The sequence below is a fragment of the Eupeodes corollae genome, chromosome 1 (genome assembly GCF_945859685.1).
Source record: "Eupeodes corollae chromosome 1, idEupCoro1.1, whole genome shotgun sequence".
Taxonomy (NCBI): Eukaryota; Metazoa; Arthropoda; class Insecta; order Diptera; family Syrphidae; genus Eupeodes; species Eupeodes corollae.
This window is the reverse complement of record NC_079147.1, coordinates 136,683,569-136,709,376: the sequence shown is the minus strand read 5'-3', so window position 1 is coordinate 136,709,376 and position 25,808 is coordinate 136,683,569. Positions and strand designations below refer to the sequence as shown.

The 25,808-nt window shown below is 35.2% G+C and overlaps 1 protein-coding gene across 1 annotated transcript in view; it reads right to left on the bottom strand.

The window, feature by feature from the left end:
• LOC129953762 (neuroligin-3) overlaps nucleotides 1–25,808 on the bottom strand; it is a 276,340-nt gene that overhangs the window by 106,382 nt on the left and 144,150 nt on the right. Inside the window, exon 10 of the mRNA XM_056067200.1 lies at nucleotides 21,847–22,839. Coding sequence (XP_055923175.1) covers nucleotides 21,847–22,839 — 993 coding nt within the window. The remainder of the gene's footprint in view (nucleotides 1–21,846; nucleotides 22,840–25,808) is intronic.

Below are 25,808 nucleotides of genomic sequence, written 5' to 3'. Positions count from 1 at the left end.
CTATTCATCCAAATCCTATCTTTTTCCTTTGAGGAACAAACATTTATATTTCTAAAACGAATTTATAAAAAATGACCGGCAAAAAATGTACCGTTCTTGAATTTTAAGAACTGAGCAGACGTTTCCTTTGGTATTAAAATATATATTAATTTATAAAACATTTAATATTTGAATTTGGATGAGTTTATCTTTTGATAAATGAATTCTTAAATTTTTACGTAAAACAGTTAACGCTTATTTTATAAAATTATTTAAATAATTTTAATTTTTTATGGAAATTATCAATTTTATTTGAATAAACTCATTCAAATGTCATAGTTAATTTAAAAAAAGGCGTGTTCAGAGATGTGATACTCAATGAAATAAAAAAACACTGACCGTGTTTTAAAACTAACGTATAGCGTGTCATTGTTATTTCTTCGTTGCAACAGAATCTTTTTCATTGGTTAAGGAGATCCCTAATATGCTGTAAAAATCAGAATTCAAATTCAACCATGCTTAACATTTTCTCTTATTTCCGTTATTTTCACTAAGGCTCTGAAAATTTTAGATTGACTTCTTTGATGTGTACTGGGGTGCTTATCACACCCAAAAGCAAAAGATTATAGGAAAATCCGAAAACTGTCACTATAGGTTCGCCAAACGATCTGTCAGCCTTCTGCCCTGAGGTTCCGGATATTATAGTTTTTACCTACATGACTTACGCTTTCAACGAGAATATGGTTTCGTTTCTAACATGTTTGTATTGCTTTCAGGCATTTGGCATTTTTGAAAAAATGCACTTCTTAAAAAAACTTCCCAATCTGAACACGCCTAATTCGACGTTTAATTTAAAATATTTTTAAAGACAAATTCTAAAACAATTCCGAAACACATATAACTTTGGCAACTGTAAAGACAATAAATTGAGAAATTCATGATGGTCGTCAAAATAGAGTGCGTTAGAGTATTATTGAAAATCCACAAAAACCAGGCCTCTCTATTTTAATTAAAAATAAATTCAAAATGTCCAACACAAAAAAGGTCAAGGAAACACCCGCATTGTTATGGTTTCTCAATTCATGGAAAATGCTTTTAGATAAAATTCTAACTTTTCATTGTTTTTTCTCAAAAAAAAATATTTATAGTAAAACCCATTTACCTCTATTTCCACTTTTCATATTTCACAGAAACAAATCCAATGCTTTTATAACTTCTTCCATTTTGAGGCATATGAATAATAACTATCCTGTTTTTCAAAACTTATTTTCCAGGAACTGTCTTGAACTGCATTTTTAGAATCTTCGTTTCTTTTTTAAGAAAAGTGACAGTTCAACGGAATACTCGTATTTGTTTAGTTTTTCTTATGAAACGAGAACTATAAAGAGTGACACTATTACTGACACGTTCACTTTTTTTGACTTAAAATTTGTCAGCAGGGCAACTATTTGAATAGCACTTTGTTTAAAGTTTATTTATGGATAATGCATAAATGATTTTAAGTAAGAAAAATCCGTGAATTGACTTTAGAGTACACTTTGCTTAATTTTATTGGTTATGATTTGAATAATTCAAACGAGGGAAAATATATAAGGGCTTGAAATTTTAAAATTTGATTGAAATTTTAAAATTTCATTCTTCGAAGCGAGAGAAAATTTACTAACTAAAAATATGCAATTGATAATATTAAAAGTGTTTTTTTTTTCGGAAAAGCCATCCGTAGTTAAGAACAAATTTTAATGAAAAGCAAATACAACATCGGCAACAGAATCACTGCAGAAATCCTGCTACGTAAAGAGCTTTGAATTCGCTTCGAGTATCGAAACCAAGTTTCGAGTGTTTACTTTTAAGAATATAGAACATTTGATACCGTCATGAGCCTTGATGGATGTGTTCGTAGACTTATCTCGTATAACGTCAATTTAGACTCCAACATGATTCTTGATATTTCTACAGAATTTCTTTGATTTAATTGAAATGAAATGTTCACCGAACTCGCCTCTCAATAAGTCCATTGTTGCGCGTGCTGTGTGGCATGTGGCACTGTTGAAACCATATTTCATACAAGTCAAGTTCTTGTATTTTGGGCACAACAAAGTTGGATATGATCTGATTTGCATCATCTTCGAAGAAGTACGGTAAAATGATGCCACCACCCCATAAACCGCACCAAACTGTGACTTTTTCTGGATCACTCAAAAATCGACAATTCTGCTTAGTTACTTACTTAACAGAGCACGCATTTTTATAATAAAATTCAATAATTTTCAAGCATTGTTCGTTTGTAAGACGATTCATGGTTAAATTTTAGACCAAACTGATGATGAAACGTGCGTCACCTGTTTAATTTAGTTTTGCCAAAAAGATAATAGCTAAAAAATTGCCCTTTATAACCTGACTCGCTTTAGTTGTTTATTTTTACGTGCGACACATAGAAGCTTTATGGCAATTATTCCATTCGTAATCATTTTGAACTTGAGATTTTAATCAAACATGACATCCTCCCATTCTGTCTGTCTTTCCCTGCTTCCTCAGCCGAAACCATTAGGTCGATTAAGTTGGGTCATAATACTTTTTTTTACAAAAACCAAATGTATACTAAATTATAATGATAAGACACAGAGTTAGAAATTAGAAAAGGAGGATAGGATTAGAAAGGATGCACATTGGTGTTTTGAATGTCCACAAGTTTTGGGCAATATTAAGTTTAGTAAAGCATTCCACATTCCTGTAGTGTGGCTACGGAATAAATACCTGTACTTAATTGAATGTCCGAACGAAAACTAATGGATATTGCAAGATTGCGGTTATATTGTTCGATAGAAAAGTGCTATTTCAGTAGGTAGGTAGGTAGAGATGGCGATCTCAAGGCAACCTAGCCTGAGATCCAATTAGCGCTGTAGTGCGCCGTTTTGATACCAAAAACTCGTTTGACCTTTGATTGAAAGGGATAGATTGATAGAGAAGCTTCATAGCGATTATGTTAAAGCCATTTTGTCGCATTGAGAAAAGAGATTAGGTCTCTAATCTTTGTCTCAGATAGCTCATCGAGTTCGTAAAAGAATGCTATTTCAAAGCATTTCATTCTGGTGTTTGCCAAAGCAGGACATTTGCAGAGGAAATGGATTATGGTTTCACTTTCTCTGTGGTCACTACAGCTACGGCAAAAAGTGTTGTAAGAGATACCCAACTTCTCTGCATGAACTTCTATAGGCCAATGTCCGGTACAAAGCGCAACAATCCTGGCTATGTCTTGCCTTGGCCTGCATAGAAGATCGTTTGTACGGGTTTTGTTATAGGTGGGCCACATCTTCCTAGATATAATGCAGTTGGGTAAATTGCTCCGCCTTCGGTTTGATTCAGTTTGGTAGATAGAAAAGATTTTACTCTTCATAGCACCAAGAGGAAAGTTAACCATTTCCACAAGTGAGCTATGAAGGACCGATCCTTGCCTGGCTAGCTCGTCAGCCCGTTCATTTCCCACGATACCACTATGGCCCGGAACCCAGATCAGGGTGACACCGAGGTTAATATTCAGGTTCGCAAGCTCATTGCGACATTGCTGGACCAATTTAGATGAGGATATGGCCAAGCTAATGGCTTTGACAGCTGCCTGACTGTCTGTAAATATAGCCGCATTTCGGTTTTGGTTTGGGTTTTGTTTAAGTATCTTACATGCGTCTCTTATTGCCAGCAGTTCAGCCTGAAAAACGTTAGCAAAGTCAGGAAGCCTAAAGGATTTGGCTACATTTAGGGACTCAGAAAAGATCCCAGAACCAACTCCACACTCCATCTTTGAGCCGTCAGTAAAGATGGTTGTGTCGAAACCTATCGACACGATGTCATCCTCCCAATTTTCTCTCGATGGAAAAAAAACCTTAAAACCCTTACTAAGGCTCAAAGTAGGAGTGCAGTAGTCAGTGTCTACCGAGATAATATCTGAGGGAATTAATTTCGTAGTGTTGCTGTGACCATAAGGTTTTGACAACCAGCTATTTGATTCCTTCAGCCTAATAGCGCTGCAGGAAACTATGTATTTAATAAAAAGGTCGATTGGTAGAAGATCCAAAATAACGTTAAAGGCGTCCGTTGGGCAAGTACGCACGGCCCCTGTGGTGCCCACGCAAACTGTTCTCTGAACCTTTTTTAGCTTATTAATGTTATAGGCTTTGCTAAGAGCAGGCCACCGCTATTTCAGTAGAGTATTGTTTATTAAAAATAAATAAATTAGGTGGCGCGACAGTCAGATGAGCAATAGACCCTAATGACTTACAACTCTCAACCATCCCTGTATGAGGATCTTGTCAGGGATCGAGAGGACCTACAAATTTACGCCGAATCCGAACGGCTGATTTGAGAAAGCAGTTTTCATGACAAGAATTATACTTGGAGGATTTGTCCATTCCCCGGTGGAATAAAATGCACTACTGGGTCGCACGAACTTGGTCCTGTATGCAAAGAGTCCGTTAAAAGTACCTTTGTAAGATTTAGAAATATACCTGTTAAACGAGTGTGTCGTCAAAGATATAAATGCCATTTGATTTGTCAAAACAACCGCACAATTCATTCCAAGGCACAACTTATCCCGGAAAAGAAAAATACTTGTAAGCATACTCAACGAAAACAATTGTTTTTGTATTCAACAAATCCTTTCAAAGCATTTTCCTTTGGAAAGCTTTATTTCACTTTCATATTTGAAGAACCAGGATGGAAAGAAAATTATCTGAAGATAAGAAAGAGGAAGAACATGTACGTTTAAATTGTAAAGTGATCGCCTATTGATTGTGTAGTTTGGAAGGTGTCTAAAACGAGTAAGGAATAGTTTATTGGCGTGTGCTCAGCTTTATGCAGATAGATAGATAAGGACATGTTTATGATGATTATGAAGGAATGTTATTGGTAGGTAGAAGGTACCTACTACAATCCAATCACATTCCTTCTTTTCTACAAGTTTTCAGCGCAAACATGGAGTTATTACGTTCAGTTTTTTTTCTATTTTTCGAAATAGATTGTTGATTAAATATATCATATTCGTTAATCCGATGCAGTATGGCGCTACACGGTCATCGTTGGTATTTACTATAGTTATAGTTATAAAAATACATAAATATGTACCAAATGCATTAATTTCGATTAAAGATAGGAATGTTATTCAAATTCTGTCAAAATAATGCTTTTTTCGGGCTCATGCATAGGGATTGATTTGGTGAGATGAGAGGAGGTTACATTTAATACAGTTAAAATAATTTAAAAAAAAAAAACTATTTTAAGATTCAAAATTTTACCTGATAATATGTTTGTCTTTAAAAATTTAAATGCCATTTTATAAATCGAAAAACCATTGGTTTTTCAATTTTGTTTTTTGAAAATAGTTAGAGCGTTTTTTTTTTTTTAATGAATTTTTTGCACATAAAATTATTAAATTTTGTTCTAAAAATATTTTTGGTATGCAGTTGTTTAAAGATTGTAAATATACACTCTACATTTGAATTTCGGAAAAAAATGTTAACATGTTTTTGAGATAGAATTTTGAAAAAAATCAATATTTTTTTTTTAATCCAAACCATAAAAAACTGAGCTTTTGATAATTAAATATTGTTAAAGCAATATAAACGCTTATTTGAAAAAAACGATTGAAATCAGTCCATAAGTTGCTGAGAAAAAAAAAAAAAAACAAAATAACGGTTCTATGAGCGGTACCTTTCCTGAGCAATATAAAAATATGGTTTTCTTATTAAAATAAGCCAAGTTAAAACATACAATTTTAGAGAAAATTAAAAAAAATCTATCGCTTTGTTTTTGATAAAATTCAAATTTAATTTTGATCTTAAAAAAAAAATGAAAAAAACGACTAACGCAAATCTGCTCAAAACCTTAACTTCCAAGTTTGAACTCAATCGACGGCTGTAGGAGCGTGGGCAGACAGACAAAACAGACCGGACGGAATCGCGGGACCCACTTTTTCTACTTCTTTACCATCATAATACCATGTTTGATTGAAATCTCGAGTTTGAAATATTGCACGAATGCAAAACTTGCCATAATATATATGTAGTTCCTATGTGTCGCAAGTAAAAAACCTAGGGCAGCACAAGCAGGGTAGGAAAACTTCTTACATCGTCGAAGAAAACCTAAAAATGTCTGCGATCACTACACAAGAGATGGTTTGTCGTGTACATACCTAAAACTGAAATCCGTGCAACCTCCTCGATGCAAGCCTAACATATGGAAAGGGGCATTGGATGATAGAGAGAATTACGTTTTCAAAGCATTAAATTCTACAAAGTTTTTGGTTTCCCAAGATTCTCTCAATACTATTGGCAGTAAACATCTGAAGGCCAAGGATATGAAAAGCTAAGAGTAGGTACTGTCATCAATTTATTACACAGAAATATAGGGTCCTCCATCTTTTTTTTTATCAACTTATGCTTATTTCGTGAATGGTAACACTTATCTCTTGTCTGATTTGACAGAGGATTAGTTTTATCCTTTCGATAAACGAATATGGTTGTGTATACTTTTTAACAACGCTGGGAACAACTCATAGAGAAGATGCAGATTTTCCAAAAAAAAAGGCTGGGATGCGACCCACACTGATAACTTCCCATCCGGTCTGTCAATTTGTCTTGCTTAAAAGTTTGTCTATATGTACTCGTATCAATTTTTACCAAATTTGCGTAATATTTTTTTTGGAGGTTTTATTTTTTATGAAAAACGGACTGTTGGATTTTTATATAAAAATTACTGAATATCAAAAACAATATTTTCTATGAAATAAAATAAGTTTGAAGCTAATATTTTTAATTTTTGAAAAGCTATTGACAACAATATTTTTTGAACGATTAAAGTAATTTAAAGCCAATATCTCAAAATTTTTATATTTGAGTCGAGATTCAATTTTTGCCAACTTTTATTAATTTTTGTTTAGGTTTTTATTTTTTGTAAAAAAACTGTCAATTCGATTTTTCTCAACATTTTTCAGAAAGTTGAAAACAATATTTCTTTAAGATAAAATAAGTTTGAAGCCCAAATTTTAAGCTTTTAAAAAGATATTTGAATCGATATTCAATTTTTACCAACTTGGAGTAATGTTTTTTTTTAGATTTAAATTAAAAAAAAAAAACTGTCAATTCGATTTTTCTCAAAATGTTATCAGATGTCAAAAACATTATTTTTCGTTGCACATTTGGAGGTGACAAATTTTGTTTTCAGTTTTTTTGATTTATAAAAAAAACCGTTCAATGGATTTTTTTCAAAAATAAAAATTAATTCAAGTCCCTAGCGTTTTTGGTTCGTAAGATATTTAAGGTGAACCAAAATTTTCACCTTTTTCAAAATGCTATGGTAAAAAACCACCCACGCAATTTGCTTGAAAACCATTTCTGCTTCTTTCTGCCTTATTATCTGTATAAAAAAAATTATTTGAAATCGATATCTCTTCTGGTTCTTGAGCTATGGACGACGAAAAAAATGTCACGAATGTTTGGACGTACGAACGTACGTACGCACGCACGCACAGACATCTTTCTAAAAATCTTTTATTTCGACTCTAGGGACCTTAAAACGTCGAGAAATGTAAAAAATTTTCAATTTGACAAATCGGACCCATTACAATAACTTCCTATGGGAAGTTAAAAATAAATTATTCCTGAAATTTTCTAAACACATTCTCTTTAAAATTGTACATATTACGAAGTAAAAATAAGTTATTAATTCTTATTAAATTAAGTTTTGCTGAATAACAAATATTCAATCGTATCGACTTTCAATTATAAAAACCGAAATACTGCGGATAGATTTGTTAACAAATTTTCACTGTACTTATGGAGTCCCAAAAAAAAAAAATAACACGCCATTTTTGTTGATGATATACCGAAACCGTAGTTGAAAATTATTTCAAACCGACTAAGAAATTCAAATTCCGCCATCATTTTTAGCAAAGTGTTTCCACCACTAAAAGTCTATGCTGAATGTACATAGCGTAAACTCTCACTGGGCTTTATAACCATTCAAATTAAAAATCTATAACAAAGCGTCACATTGTTTTCTACAAATCATTTATATAGCTTAACTTAAACACCTAATTAAAAGAATTAGAACTGCAAATTTAATTGGAATAGTTGACTTATTGATTAAAAATATCCCTAATACCAACACAAAATTGGCTTTTCCACCCCGAGAAAATTTTTTGTATTGATTAATCTTGCAATTGGTAATTGCCATAAAATTTTCATCGTCATATTTGACACAGCTCATTGAAACATTCCAACCATTTAAGCCCTTTAGTTTGTTTGTAGGTAGGTTGTAGGTTTAACTAATTGGCTTCCCAGGAAATGCGGTTCTGAAAAATGATAATAAAAAGCTTTTGTGTTATCCTCTTCCTGGCATGCGACATTTCATTTATTAATATTGGTGGTGCCACAGTTGAGTACATATGCCTTAAGGTCTTGGATTATTATTACTCCTTTTTTTCAATCCTTTGATGTTGAAACGTGCACTTTCCACCGTACCATCGCTATGCAATATTATTTCGTTTCATTTATTTTTCAATCTGTAAAATGTAATTGAACTAATATTGGAAGGATTAAGAGCAATGATTTCGATGTCGCCCAGTTGGAAGAACTATAATTGGATTGTTTCCGGTTCTTTTGTCTTTTGTGATTTTCGGTGTTTTTCTGTTTTTGTGCACCACCACGATTTTCGTTCGTGCAACAAACAACACTATTTGTTCAGAAAGCAGAAGGTAGGTACAACGTTTGTCGTCGAAAGCCCTGTATCGGCTTCTAGTTAAATATTATTCCCACCATGCAGAACAAAAAGTAGTATCATTCATTAAATTGTTAAAATGGATGAGAAATATAATTTTGGGAAATCGAAATGGACGATAACGATTTTAGAAATACATCAAAAATACCTATAATCGTTTTGTATTGTGTATACTTGCATTCGAATAATTAAAACCTTATATAAAATACTCTACCGTTTCTCTATTGATGATTGTTCAAGAACATTTTGAATAAGTGACTACAATTTTGTGCAAATCCACCCACCACCATGGCTTTGGAGGGTACATGTCGATTTAGACTTTTAGGTTTTGTAAAACTTGATGAACTTCCACAACTATACATATATACAGCATATCGATCGATTAATTGTTGATTGATTTATGTACATACATATATATACTATGATGTACATTTGTGTGTATAGAGTGATTGAAAAGTCTAATGGTTTTGTTGTAGAAATCCGATTATCAGAATTTTAGAATTTTATTTAAAATGATGTTATAATGGAAAATTTACATTTTAAAGTAGAGATTAGGATTAAGGGACAATACTTGGGGGAGATTAAGGCTTCAGGAATTAGAATTTATATCTTTCATATTACAATAAATCTTAAATCCATGCCTCGAGATGTATGGATGCTTGTAAGAAAAATACAAAAAAAAACACAATGAAAAAGTAGATTCTCTGATGTAAATAAATAAATACCAGATTTTTTTCGGAAATGAAGTGCTATAGTAATTGAAAGTATTTGCGAAAATCTTCATTATACAAATTAAAAGCACTTGATTTGGAAACTTTGAACCTTTTTAGAATTTAAAAATCTATTTTAGAAGTAAGTTTTGAAACATGTACAGCTTTGGCCATAATAAAAGGAACATTTGTTACGTTTGAATTTAGCTGTTTTTTTTAATTTGAGTCAAGCTAACACATTATCAAAAAATTCTACTATAGTAACGATAATATGTAACAGAGCACTGCAAAAAGCTTATAGAGATTCACAGCAAAACACTGCGCTTTAAAAAACATAAGTCAATTTTGCTATGCATAATAATAAGAGGAGTGATAAGTTCGCAAGAGTAGACCGAAATTCTGCGTAAAAGTATTACTTAATAATTCACAAAGGGGAAGAAAAGAAACCAGAAGGTATCCCTTTTAAATGACTTTAAAAGACTTTTTTTCCACTCTAGGGAACTGGAAACGTCGCCTTCGAGAAATGACAAAAATTCGACAAATCGGAGCCATTACAATAACTTCCTATGGGAAGTTAAAAAGTTGCTCGAATGAGAGACTGTATGGTTTCTGCATGTGCGCGGACTCTCGTACATATAAGTCTATATTGCTCAGTTTAGAAACCAAACAGGTTCGACTAGCCTAAAGGCACTTAAAAGTGTTGAACACGGAATTAATTTATTTGGAATTCATTGAAAAATGAGACTGTCTGTAACAGAGGTAATGCTTCCAAGTTTGTCTTTACGAGTTCGGCAAATTATGACATAAGTTATGTGCCCGAAACTCCGAAACAGTTAAAACCTAAATGTATTTACTTGAAAAAATTTGGTCAAATAAATAGGTCCAAACTAGACAACACTCCAAATCTTAGTATAGAATCTAGAGAAGATCTGAAATCCAGTGTACAAATCTTTGAAGTATCAGTTAGAACTGCTTTAAAGATTTCATGCCCGGTTAAATACAGCCGTACAAAATTTCCTCCCTAGGGGAAAAGAAGGCTTTTTTGTTCTGAGCAAAATGACCAGAACGATCTCCAATATCTGCCACAAACAAAATGTTTACCATAAATAAAAACAAAGTTTGAGAAATATTTTCGAACGATTAAAGACCTATAAGATTCCAGACTAAGAAAAGTCTAATCGAAGGAACATTGCAGTCCATCTTTTCCGAAGACACTTGATGGATTGTGGACAGCCTTTCAAGCTGAGTCTTTGAAAGTAATAATGGCGACACATTTTCCGGGGTGCGAGAATTGCAACCCTGAATAATTCTTTTATTAAAAGAGAATGCAATTCCTGGGCTATTAATACTTGCTATCCCTTTAAATCTCCAGGTTTGGATGGCATACTAACAGTAATGCTGTAAGAATTACAAGAGAAAGCAGTAACATGGCAGGAGGCCATCTCCAACAATGCTCCGGATACATGGAAACAGGTTAAAGTAGTTTTAATTAAAAGATAATGTATTGACTAATGAATATATACTTATATGTATTGGAAAAATTAGGTTTTCCTTCGGCTTTTTTGGTCACTTTGATCGTTGCAATGAAACAAGGTTGTTACATTAGCTTTTCCCGACGTTTCTAAAAAAAAAAAGTAGTTTTATCCCGAAAGTGCGTATAGGCATGGGTATGAATACACGAAGGTTTTTTGACAAATTACCTTGGCCACTTAAGCGCTATTAAAAACTGGAATAAAAGTTACCAATATCAGGGAAATTCTCGAAGAATGTGCGCTAGAAGAATAATAGCACGAATATCTCCAATCCAAGCCTACTAAGACGGACCTGTTTCTCATTGAGATGATTCATTTAAAAGAGAATTTACTATTGCTACCTTCCTAGAAGTAACGTTCTTATTAAAACGATTCACGAATTACTGATTTGTCAAATATGGAGTGTGCTGAATTGGGTCGGGAATCTTCTTTGAGTCCTTAAATGTCTCTTAGTCTCTTTGACTAGTATTTCAAGCTGGATTACTGGCAATCAGAAAAGCATGCAAAATACTGAAATTAAATTTAAACAAAAATAGAAAAAGGCTATAAACACTAATAGCCAGGTGGCTGTTATAGCTATCAATTCGGTCACAACATCCTCTTTACTGCTCCAGCAATGTCAGAATGAAAAATCCAGCCTCTTGTGTCACTCTTATTTGGGGTTGAAGGCACGGAAAGCAGCGGCCATTCATAGCTCACTTGCGGAAAGGGTAAATATTCCTCTTAGAGCTATGAAGTTGAAAATGCTCTCAATTTTTCTAACATAATCCAACCGCATGTAGAATAGTCTAACTGACTGTACTCTTAGGAAAATATAGCCGACATATAACAAAAACCGTTATATGGAACTTTTATACAGACCCAGGTATGGTATAGCCAGGACACTGCAATATTTAACAGACACTGGCCGGTAGGTGAGCATGCAGCAAAGTTGGGTATCCCTTACAATACTCAGTGCCGTGGTTGTGGAGCCCAACATGAAGGGAAACTGTGATTCACTTTCCATGTAAATGTATTACTCTGGCCAGTTTTACAATGTTAAGCTTGGGAAGGACATTGCTTAAAGCTCTTGGTGAACTTTACGAGATGAAAGGCACGGACTTGATTTCTTTTCTGAACGCGACGTCATGGCTTTAGTTTCGGTTATTTTGTCATTACAAATCAAATCAAATGGGGTGGCGCAACAGTCCGTTGTGAACCAGGGCCTAGTGACTTACAACTCTCAACCATTCCTGTGTGCGAGTACTGTTGTCAGGAATGGAAGGGACCTACAATTTAAGGCCGAATCCGAACGGCTAGTTTGAGAAAGCACTTTTTCATAACAAGAATTACTCTTGAAGGATTTGTCAATTCCTCGCAAGAGGTAGTACCCGCGAAAATTAATTTTTTTAAATTAAGGTGGCACAGGCAGGGATTGAACCCAAGACCCCTTGCGTGACAGTCCAGCGCACTAACCATCATGCCACGGGTACTACTATTACAAATAAGTCATAATATTATCTTCCGATGTTTTTTTTTAATTTCTGAGATTCTGACATCAAAAAATCCAAGTTGTTTACAAAATTCTATACAAACAACTAAAATCAATTGACATTTTTTTCAAAAAGGTATTGTTTTTGATGAAGTTTAAATCAAATTTTCCTATTTATGGACATGCAGCAAAAGGGCTCCAAAATTTTCAGAACTTATACTAACTTTCAAATATAAAGAAAGAACTATTTGTCATTATATTGAATTGACAATTGACGTTACAAAAATAAAGTATTTCCTATCAAAAATACTCCATTACCAAGATCGGAATCTCAGACTGATATTTCGGTTTGCCTACAAGCTAACTGCACACTAAATGTGAGAAAGTTTGAGTGAAATGATACAAAAACCAAACACATTCTCACATTTAGTCTTCCGGCCCATCAAAATGCTTGATTTTAGTTCTCAGGCACATCTAAATGCTTCATTTTGGCCTTCGTTCAAAAACGAAACAATACGAACCACCAGAATCTAAAGTGCTGACATGGTCTTAAATTGGAAGATCTGTATAGCTTTTTAATTTCAATCCAAATAAATATTGTAAATGCATATTAAATTATGATTTATTAGTGCTGTATTGTGTTTACTTAAATTATTTGAGTATAATTGGAGATGGACAAAAGTGTAACTCAAAATATTTTGTAAAACTACAAAACAGACAAGTTTGTCAGCTGTAGTTTGCTTAAAGCATTTTGTTGGCGACGTTAGAAGTTCAGGTTGGAAACAATAGGTGGGTCCTCCGTATTTTTTTGTACAGACAATGCTACGAGAAGCATGTGAAGTTCCATTTCCAACTTTACTTAGCTTAGATTCCTCAATTTTATAAGTATTTTCATTATTTAAGCAGTTCGGTAATTGCAACACCAAATTTTAGTTTTGTTTCTTGCAGAAATATTCCTTAAAATTTCTTTTTGGGGGACTATGTTAGAGTTAGAATTTTGTTTGTATTTAGATGGTGGAATACAAATTTGAGGGAACCATGTTTTAAAAATAAGTTGCTTTGTGTAAAACATTTTTAAGGAATAGAAATAATCAATATGGTTAGACACAATACCAATTAATGATCACAATAAATTGATTTCAGTAACTTTTTTTTACTCCAATATTGGGAAACCGAACACCCAATAATTGGCTGCAATTATTGCTTAATTTGTTTCTAAAAAGTTGATGAAGATTTGCCGAAGTGGAAATTTCTTTAATGAACATACCTTAAATATTATTGGCTTTCTTAAAAATATTTTTCTAAGCTAACCTCTGCTTTATATCTGAAAACTATTGTTTCTATGTTCTGCATTTATAAAAAGTAATCTACGGTAGTATTTATTATATTAAGAAAAACAAAAACATATAAGTGAAACTCATTAATTTGTTTTCATTATTAGCAGAATTTTTACTAAACACACCCTTTAAACAAAAATAAGTAAACTTGAGCTTTGGTAACTAAACATTTTTAAGGAATGAATGAAAATTGTATTTTTCGTTAAACTGTGGGAATTCATTAAAAGAAAGTTCTGTACGTCAACAATAAACATTCAATCATGTCGATTACATGATCTATTGAATGAGTTGTGCATGATTCCAGAACGATTTTTTGACGTTTTCATTTTGTGATAAACTATTTATAACTCTTCTTTTCTTTTAAATTTAATATTTATTAATCAAAATGGAATTGAAAAATAGTTGCAAACTTAAATCATTAAAAACAAACTATAAATATACTTGGATTAATTAAATTGATACAGATTTTAATTACTTGCAAAAATAATTTTGAATTCAATAAATTGCGCTCGCACCCTTAACTTGATGGTTCTTCGAACGCATCTTTGATACAACAATCGGAAGTTAATTATGAAATTTAAAGAATTTCGTAGTGATTGCGGTAAATGAGTTTAAAAATTATATTAAACTGATGTTGAACATGCTTTTTTCAAGACAAAAATGTACATTGATTCGCTACCAACAAAATTACTGCAAAACTAAAGCTAAATACATAGTTTCCTGCATCGCATAGGCTGAAGGAATCAAACAGCTGGTTGTCAAAACCTTATGGTCACAGCAACACAACGAAATTGATTCTCTCAGATATTATCTCGGTAGACACTGACTACTGCACTCCTACTTTGAGCCTTAGTAAGGGTTTTAAGGTTATTTTTCCATCCAGAGAAGATTAGGAGGATGACATCGTGACGATAGGTTTCGACACAACCATCTTTACTGACGGCTCAAAGATGGAGTGTGGAGTTGGTTCTGGGATCTTTTCTGAGTCCCTAAATGTAGCCAAATAGTTTAGGTTTCCTGACTTTGCTAACGTTTTTCAGGCTGAACTGCTGGCAATAAGAGACGCATGTAAGATACTTAAACAAAACCCAAACCAAAACCGAAAGGCGGCTATCTTTACAGACAGTCAGGCAGCTGTCAAAGCCATTAGCTCGGCCATATCCTCATCTAAATTGGTCCAGCAATGTCGCGATGAGCTTAAACAGTCCATCGCACTAACCATCATGTCGCGATGAGCTTGCGAGCCAGAATATTAACCTCGGTGTCACCCTGATCTGGGTTCCGGGCCATAGTGGTATCGTGGGAAATGAACGGGCTGACGAGCTAGCCAGGCAAGGATCGGCCCTTCATAGCTCACTTGCGGAGCTATATGTTAATGTTTACCATTAACATTCCTTTTGAAGATATAGCCCAACTATCATAAAACCCGTACAAACGATCTTCTATGCAGGCCAAGGCAAGATATAGCCAGTATTGTTGCGGTTTGTACCGGACATTGGCCTATAGGAGCTCATGCAGAGAAGTTGGGTATCTATTACAACACCTTTTGCCATAGTTGTAGTGACCAAAGAGAAAGTGAAACGATAATCCATTTCCTCTGCATATGTCCTGCTTTGGCAAACACTAGAATGAAATACTTTGGAAAAACATTCTTTCACGAACTTGATGAGCTATCTGAGATAAAGATTAGAGACCTAATCTTTTTTCTCAATGCGACAAAATGGCTTTAACATAATCGCTATTAAGCTTCTCTATAAATCTATCCCTTTCAATCAAAGGTCAAACGAGTTTTTGGTATCAAAACGGCGCACTAAAGCTCTAATTGGATCTCAGGCTAGGTTGCATTGAGATCGCCATTTCTAGCTACCTACCAAAGCTAAAAACTGACTTTTTCATCGAAAAAAGTAAAAAGAAAAATCTAAAAAAAAAACTTATTAACCTCCCCATTTTGTTTTTGCTTTGCAAAGTGCCGCTGGCCCACGGCATCGTTTTTTTTGTTTGTTTTCACATCTATTCATGGACTAATTATCAAAATTACAAATACAACAATGTAAACAATGGAGAGTGAAACGTACGAAAGATTCCGATCTTGGTAAATGGAGTATTTTTGGTTCCTAATATTCTGGCAAAAGCTGTAGGCTTCTGAACAACCTAGAGACCTTGCTATTTCTAAGATAATTTGGATCCAGTATAATTAAAAATTATGTAAGAAATCGCCATTGGAGACTTTAGCTTTGATCCAACACTAAATTCCACGATTTTCACTCAAGGCGCTTTTCACCTACATAAGTTGTTTTAAATTCCGGAATTTTATTTTTGATTTACAAGTGAGGTAAATACCATATACAATTTTTAGCGTTCAAGATAACAACCCACTGTCAATTGCTCTTAATTATACTACTTCTATCCATCTTTAAACACTTTTGTGCTTTTATTTTCACTGACAAGTTTTAAATATTGTCAGCTATCCATATATCGTCTAAATAAGTTCTAAATTAAAGTATTTTACATTCAAAGTACAAATTTTATGGAAAAACGCAATCAACATGCGTTTTTTTACTTCTGTTGTAGAGATTCACGAATACTGCTCTGAGAGCATACAGATTTTTGTAGTGCAAATTCGAATTTATAAAAAATATGTCATAAATACATTGACTTAACTCGTATACTGGCCTCCAGGGTAAGTATATTAATCGATTACTTCACTATCTGCCTATTTGGTTTTTTCATCCTTGTTTATGCATACAAGTCCTCGTATGAAAAATATAATTGATATGTCAACTTCATAGACATAGGTATTTGGGAACGTCCACTGAAGAACTCCATGATATTGACAATCTAATCAAAAAATTGATGGAGGAAAAATGCTGCTACTTTCAAATATGTGTATGAAACAAATTATCTTTGCATACATACTTAGAGAATGTATGTATAAAATAGGTTCGGAACTTTTAGAGAAAAATTTCAGTATAATATTTTTATTAGTATCAATTTTTGAAATAATCATTTATTCAAGCTTAATAAAAGTGTGCTAATGCAATGGCTTATTACGAAATTTTAACTTTGGAGTATCAACGGGTTTCAAACTGTCTTAAAGTTGAATTTAAATGTCGAATTACTGAAGTGAATTATGTGTACGAATGCAAAATTTTACGACTTTTAATTATAAGTCCAGACAAAAAAAATATTAGATTTCGGAATAATTCGCATAACTTTATTGTGCCGTCGGCGTCGGGGTGACTTCCTGGCCACGTAAAAACTTCATAGTTGCGAAGCACCAACAAGCCTCGGATACGAACGGATTTACTGTTGACAACCTACTCAAACCAGTTAAGGACAACGAACTTCCGATATGCACGTGGAGTTTTAGGTCCTTTAACAGACCACGTGCGGCCGAAGAATTAGCGAAAGCCCTAGACTGCTATAAAGCAGATATCACCGCCATCCAGAAAATACGATGGGATGGGCCGGGCAAAAAGAGGATGAAAAACTGCGATATTTACTATGGTGACTACTACCACTAAAACCAACAGCGCTTATTTGGATGCGGCTTCGTCATTGGAGCCAGACTTAAGTAAGAAGTCTTAAGCTATAGGTGCATCAATGAACGCCTCATGACCATTCGCATCAAGACTAAATTCGGCAACATTAGCCTGATATGCGTGCACGCCCCCACAGAAGAGAAAGATGACAGCACCAAAGATATGTTCTTCGTGCTCTTAGACAAAACATAGGAGCAATGTCCTAGCTCCGATATTAAAATTGTCCTGGTCGATTTTAATGCAAAGCTAGGAAGGGATGACATCTTTGGTGGTATAATCGGGAAAAACAGTCTGCACGACAACACTTCCGACAACGGATTCAGGCTCATAGGTTTTGCGGGTGAAACGCCATTGTAGCTAGTACACATTTCCCACACCTTAACATCCACAAAGGAACTTGGAGTTCTCCAGATCAATCTACCGTCAACCAGACACGCTTCCAGCATCATGGATGTCCGAACTTTCCGAGGAGCTAACATCGACCCGGACCACTACCTCGTTGTAGCCAAGGTAGCACTTCGGGTTTCCGGACCCAAGGCAAAACAGGGAGAAGCTGGGAGAAGAAGGTATAACGTCGAACGGCTACAATCGCAAGAGATCGCCAAATCTTTTTCCGACCGAGTTCAAAGTAACCTGTCGAAAAAGTTCTCTGCTGCCAACACAATATAAGATGCAATCAGGGAAGCCGCCTCTGATGTGCAGGGTTTCAAGAAACCACCAACAAGGAACCCCTGGTTTGAAGAGGAATGTCAGCAGGCAAATGCAGCCAAACAACAGACACGCAAAGAGGCGACGCATAGAAGGACGAGAGCTGCTCATGAGCTATATGAGCAGAAGAGGCGAGAGAAAAAACCGACTTCTCAGAAGGAAAAAGAGAGGGCATGAGAAGCGTGCGGTCGAAGATGTTGAGCGTTTTAAAAGCAGAAATGAAGTTCGAAAGTTTTATGAACAGGTGAAACGAAATTCACAGGTACATAAACATAGAACTAAAGGCTGCAAAGACGAGAGTGGAAACACCATAGTGGAACCATAGTCAATGCTGAGGATATTTAAGGACCACTTCTGCAGACTGTATAACGGCGACGAAAAACTGAATTCCGCTGTCAGGCAGGAAGATCCATTCAACATAGACGACGAAAGCCAACTATCCCGTCCTCCCGACTTAGACGAAGTAAAGATTGCCATATCTAAGCTGAAGTCTAATAAAGCCGCTGGAGCGGAAGATGGCTTAAATGCCGATCTCTTTAAAGCAGCTGGAGATAAGTTGGTTAGGAGCATGGACCAATTTATATGTAAGATATGGTCGGAAGAAAGCATGGATGATGAATGAAACCTCAGTATCGTTTGCCCGATCCTGACCCTTTTAGCTGCATCAACTATAGAGGAATCAGTCTACTTAACATCGCCTATAAAATCTTCTCTGCCGTAAAGTGTGAACGTCTAAATCCCATCGTCAACAACCTGATAGGTCCTTATCAGTGTGGTTGTAGACCAGGAAAGTCCACTGTCGATCAAATATTCACATTACGGCAGATCCTGAAAAAAACCCAATAACACCAAATCGACAGCCACCATCTATTTATCGATTTCAACGCCGCATATGACAGCATCTACAGGGATGAGCTGTATAGAGCTCTAGTCTAGTTTTTGCATCCCTGCCAAACTCGTCCGTTTGTGCAGGATGACCATGGAGAATTCACTCTGCTCCATAAAGGTTGGAAACAACTTAACAGAGAAGGTGATGCGCTGTCATGTGATTTTTTCAACATCGTGCTTGAAAGAATAGTGCAGAGCTCACACGTCAACACTAGAGGCACTATTTTTCAAAAGTCTGTGCAATTACTAGCATATGCTGATGACATTGACATAATCGGAAGAACTCAGCGTGATGTCAATGGTGCTTTTGTGAGTATTAAGGCAGAGGCGGCAAAAATTGGTTTAACGGTTAATGAGTGCAAATCAAAGTACATGCTGTCGTCAAGAAAGGAAATACAACACCGACTTCTTGGTCAAAACGTCACCATCGACTGAGGTAACTTTGAGGTATTCAAGGACTTCGTCTACCTAGGCTCCGCTGTAAACACAGAAAACAACACCAGCCGATGTTTCTTTGAGCTAAGAAAACAATTGAGTGGTAAAGACTCCTCTCAAGGGACCAAAGTGTACGGTCCCGTATGCATCGAAGGGGAGTGGAGGAGAAGATGGAACGACGAGCTGTACGGGCTGTACAGGGATAGACTTAGTCAGAAGGTTAAAAGTCCAACAACTAATATGGCTGGGTCACGTAGAGCGCATGGAAACCAATGCTCCGTCCCACAACTTTGTTTTGCAAATTCGAGGACCTAGTTTAACTGCTTTTCCAAAATACTTAAGAGCAGGACTCTAGTTGATGAAAACCAAGTTTGGACTACAGTATTTCAAAGCCACAAAGAAAAGGCTGATTGAAAAAGGGTAGGGAAGGAATAAATAGGTAAGTGAACCTTTTAGTGGTAAATTTTACCGCAACAGATCTATATGCCAAACTCTTTTTGTAGCATTCTCCAAGGTTACAACCTCAAAACTGAAATTTTCGACAAAAATCCTAAATATCTTTCTATGCTTACGTGGAATTTTCGGGATTTTTTTGACTTATTAATATCAATTTTAATCGATGTGCAAATTATTTCTAAGTGTGGTGAACTCAATGACTGTTTTGACTTTTTTTTAAATTTCTAACAAAGTTGTCATTTGCTTTGAACTTTTAGACGTATAAGAATGGACGAATATTATTACATAAAAGACAATCGGTTTTTTCTATTTCCATATCTGAAAAATCACTATGAAAAAAAAAGTTTGTACAATTCTCATTGGTAATTCTGAGACCGAGTTGAATAAAGCAAAATCGCGCTTACCAAATTTAAGTATAAAAAAGTACTAATCACTTATCACCTTAGCCGATTCCACTGCAGTTTTGAACAGGAAAAACAATCAAAACCATTATTTTTAAAAATATCCTTCTTAGTATCGCAAAGAATCCAAAAAAAGACTATAAATACTAAATTCAGTAAAAATTCCATTAAAATCTGACCCCAACCAAGTCAATATGGCCACACTGGCTTGGGAATCAATACCCAAGGGAATAGTTAAGGGAATTACTTTTTAAATCTCAAATTCAGCAAATATTTTTCAGTTAAACAAATAAAAAACATATTACAGTTTACAGCAATCGCCTATTTCCATATTTCGAAAAGCCATCAAAACTAATTTACTCGAGCAAAAATTGCTTTCACTGATTTTGTGGAAATCACTTTCAAACTCATTGTGAAAATGGCCAATTATGAAGGCACATGATATTTAAGAAAAAAAAATAATATTTGGATCAGGAAAATAAAAAATAAAGTTATTTTCTAGTAATGGATTGTTTGCTATATTCTCATCTCATTCGTTTGAAAACAAAAATTCCATATTATTCGATGAAATGCTTGTTTGAAATGTAGATTCAGGAAATCCAGAGATTTTAATTGAAAATACAGTTTTTTTTTTTTATTATTCTCAACAACTTGTATTAGGTAAATAAATAAATGTATTTTAAAAAAAAAATTTATCGAATTTTTTGTTTATATTTTGTATGTTTTGATGTGTTGTCAGCCTGCAAATAAATCCCTGAACTCCCTTCTCCTCACCCTAGATTTTCACCTAGATTTAAAAATAAACCACCGATAAACGCCTAAACCGAGAGAATCTGGAATTTTTCCTGACCCAAAAAATGTTAGCACTAATTCTCCAATAAAACATTTTACGAGCTATATAATATATTATCAGTGCATCCCACCTTCTTCCCTCACTCTCCATAGATGTTATTATCCCTTCTTTTCTTCTTGGATTCCTTTTGACCCCGCAAGTTTAGTTTATAACTTTGCAAACTCCTTAAAATAAAAGAGCAACCAAAAAAAAATAAGCAACATTCCTTCCAGCTATTCGCATTTTTATAATAAGGGTCCTTAAAAAATAAAGTAAAAAACGCAAAACTTACATAAACTTAGAAGCATTTTTATACTTCCAAATGAAACGTAACCTTTATATTAGGAGATAGGATGGATGGATGGCCTTATCCCCAGGTCCTAACTCCTAGAGTGTTAGCAGCTCTAACATCGCTACTTATTTTTTTTCTGGTGTTTTACGACAGCCCCAGAGTTATTGCCTTATTTGTATTTGTTTTCCCTTAGTTCTATGTTTATAGACTGCACGGTCAGGACATTTTGGGTGTTATATTCTTAAAAACCTAATAAAACTAAATTTATATAACAGCGCGCTAGAAAAATCGTTGCAGATAATAAAAATAATATTAAAGATAAGATTTGCATATATTTAACTCATGTGTCTCTTAGAATCCAATTATCCAAGATGGTGTTCTATTTCTATTCTTAAATTTTTGAAATTCCTGTACCAAAAACGAAATGCACTAAATTTAACATTCATATGCTGCAAAAATAAAAAGTTTTGGGATTTGAGGTTTCTTGTGGTACTTACCCACGCTATGACGTGATGCAGATGACAAATTTCTAGGTAGAGTCATGCAGTCTCCAGAATTGTTGACGATTGTGTTTCCAGCACCACCGCCGGCAGCATTACTATTTCCATTGCCACCAACACCACCACCTCCACCACCCATACCAGTGGAGTTACGGCCATAATTCATTGAGTTCGAGTGATGCATCGCACCCACTTTTGGCAAAGTCATCATTCCCGGATTGTAAGCATTGTTTGCATTTCCTCCGCCACCGACCACATTCCCCCCACCACCACCTCCGATACTCATATTCCTGCCGAATGTTTGTGTTCCTTTGAGTTGCATATGCTCACGGGACGAAGGAGCTTGCTGCTGCTGCTGTTGGTGCTGTTGTTGTTGTTGTTGCTGGTGCTGCTGCTGATGCTGCTGCTGCTGGTGCTGCTGCTTACTACTTACAGCGTACGTGACATTACTTCCACTATTACTGACATTGCTGACATCTGCGGCACTCACTGCATTCGATGGAATTTTCGTTGTCTGGATGCCACAACTGCTGTTGATTTGCATTGCATTGGAACAGATGTGGGGCGGGGGCTTGACATCACCCGATAACAGAATAGCACCCTGATCGTGGTTCTCGACGTCGACGATGACATTCGCACTCTGCGAATGTCCCATGTGATAATGGGCGTGTTTAATCGGATCGAAAGCCACTTGTTGGTGCATTCCGCGCTGCTGATACTGCTTCTGCAGTGTCTTCACCTCCAGTCGGGTCTTGTCACGTTGATAGTACACACCGGCGAATATTAACACATTCAGTATGAGGAGGCTGCATCCGATTGCTATTGTTACGCTCAGCGCTGTAGAATAGGCAGCATAGCCGGCTGCTTCGAAGCCAGATAACGTATCTGTGGTAGCATTAACAATGGTTGTTGGTGCGAACACAGCTCCAGTATAGTTCCCAGCTACTGGGATGCAAGTTGTGAATACGTTTGGTTCTACTGTCGTAATACCTGTAAGGTTTTCAATATAGGGAGAAAGAAATACAAAGATTAAAAAGGATTTAATTGCTTTCATGGGAAGAGACATGTGGAAGGGGTAGAAATAAAAATTTGAGGATGCTGGTGAGGTTATAAGGAAACTCATTTTGTCGAATGGATGAAGTCGAACAAAAAAGTGGTTCGTTTCAGTGGAAATAGCTTAATTTCATGCAACTGATAAAAAGAAAGGGACTACAATTTTTTTTTTGTATAGGTGAGACTTGCGATACTATTATCAATCAATATTTTGTTGAAACAAATCTGTCAACACTGCCATTTTGAAAAATGCATGGATGGATCCAGTCTTTTAGTTGTTATATTTAAAGAATTTCAATTAAAAGTTAACACTTCGACAAGCGCTTGTTTTCATTGTTTTTGTTTTGTAGAGAAAGAAATTTATCATAAAAATGCCAGATACTTAGTTTTAATAATACATCAATCTAAATATTGTCGATATATAAAACTGAAGACCATATTTTCTCTGCTTACGTTTCCTCGTGTAATTTTTTGAAACTTATTCAACCAAACAACTTTATTTGAAAATAAAGTTAAACAATCGGGTTTCGGCTCATTATAAAGATAACATGACCTTTAAAATCAGGACAGTCGAGGCGGAATCAGCGTCACTAGGCAAGAGTTTGAGGGAGCTGTAACACATCTCCGGAAACCGTACACGATGGCGCATAGGCGTAGTAGAGGCCCTATGCCCCTTAAGGGGTCCCCAACAGACTTAACAGTTTTTAGGACCTAAGTAAGTAAGTAAGTAAAAGCCTTGCACTTTTAGACGCATAACAATGGACAAATATTATTACGAAAATATAGTCGTTTTTTTTCCATGTCTGAAAAATCATGTCATGAAAGAATGATACAAATTCTGAAGAAGTTCAAAATGTACAACTCGAACATGATTCTTGGAGTAACTATGTTAAAGAGCTATAAGCTCATGTTGACTTTATTAGAATTTTTGAGAAAAAACCGAATTTTATCAATCACTAATGGAGGATCTATTTTATGCTGATTGGGAAAAACCTTCGACTAGTATTGCTAAATTTAGTGAAAAAGATGAGCATTGGCTTATTGATACTGCGGAAACACTTTAATCATCGAATGCTACGAAAAAGCTGTAGGGAAAACTGCTTTTTTATATGTGTTTGCGCATGAAGAAAAGACCGGGTACATGTTTTGCCGCAGAGCTTTACAATAAATTCATTTAAAAAAGAAAGACATTTTTTCTAAATGATGAAACAAATTTAGAGAAACGTCGTAACATTCGGAAAAATCCAAAATTTGTCAGATAGATTGGTGTGTTGTTTAATTTTTGTATTAATATTTTTTTTTTGTATTTAACAAAACTCACGATTGTTAACACATGCAAAGCGGAGCGAATCAGCAAGTTTCAAAACTAATTAATGAGTATAAAAAATAAGTAATAATTTTAAAAGCCATCCCTTTAGTATCAAACTCTAACTTATGTACCATATCCACAAGTTCCGATCGCAAGAGACAAGCAACAATTGGCTTTCAAAAGCTTCGAACCATTTAAATCTGCGGGGCCAGATGGTATAATAATAGCCGAACACCATAAAGGCCCAAGGCATACAGTTCTCAGACGAGGCTAAGTATATAAAACTTAATTTAAAAAGCAATAAAAGAAGGAGCCAAAAAAGCTACTTAACTCTCTTTTCTTACTTACAAGTTACAACCCCGAATTATATACCCATCGGTAATTAGACTGATTCTAATGTATATGGCTGTATGGTGTAGTACCCGTAGCATGTTCGTTAGTGCGTTAGACTGGATGATAGAAATTTTGTTGTCAAAATTGGCAATGTAACTTCTACCACAACATTCTTAATTAAAAAATGGTCTTCAACAGGGAGCGGTGAATTCGCCGATTCTCTTCAGTATTTACACCAGCGATCTGATAGGTAGTTTTAAGAGGCAATTGCGTAAGCCAACGATCTAATTGCGTACAGAACGGCCCGAAAGCCATTAGCGATCAAAAGTGTAGTGAAGTACCTCGGTATCTGGTTAGATCAGTATTTATATTTTGACAGACATATAAATGCTGCTCTAACCAGGGCCAGAGGAGCCTTCACTCTGACGAAACGGCTGTTTTACAGCAGTCGGCTTGGCCCCAGCATGAAGGTAATTTGCTACATGGCCCTCATACGGCCGATGATTTCGGGTGTTCAAGCGGCAGTGGCTACGACGCTGTACCGGCTCATATCGAAGAGTCGAATCTTCTAACGTGCATTACTATTCCAACGAGATCCTATACAACGGGGCCCTAATCAACAGAATTGACAATTTCGTGATAAAACTCGTTCGAGGTCACGTTGCAAGAGCTATGTGTTCGACCAACAATTTAATTTTCGGAGCGTTCTATCTTAACGACGAGTATTTTAAAAGTGCACGCTTGAGCGGCTTCATTCTACCAGAGGCATTCCTCTTTTTAGATAGATGCGGTCTGATACAGGATAGCTTGGCAGTTCCGCTAATCTACTACGATAGACGACGAACCGTGGATTAGCGACTCCTGTAAAATCGGGACGTCATGGCACAAGGCGGAGCAGAGCTCCTTCGTTTCAGTAGGGCTGTGTCCTAACGGGGCGAACTGATAGGGTGAAGTAGGGGAACCAGTTTTGGTGGCTTTAATCGGCACTTGATAGTGGGTAGTCGGGATGGGGTTTTAAGCCTTGACCGGCTTACATAATTTTTTTTTATAGTTTTAGGGTTTAGTTTTAAGAAGAATATGCATAGTGCACAAAAAAAAAACAAATACAAAAAAAATGTATAAAAATACAAAAAAAAAAATATAAAAAATTAAAAAAAACGTGGAATAAAAAAAAGACAACAAAATATGAAAAACAAAAAAAACCTTAGATAGTTGGATGTGCTGCTGTGGTTTTTCTAGTTTTCAGTAGATTATAGGTAGAATA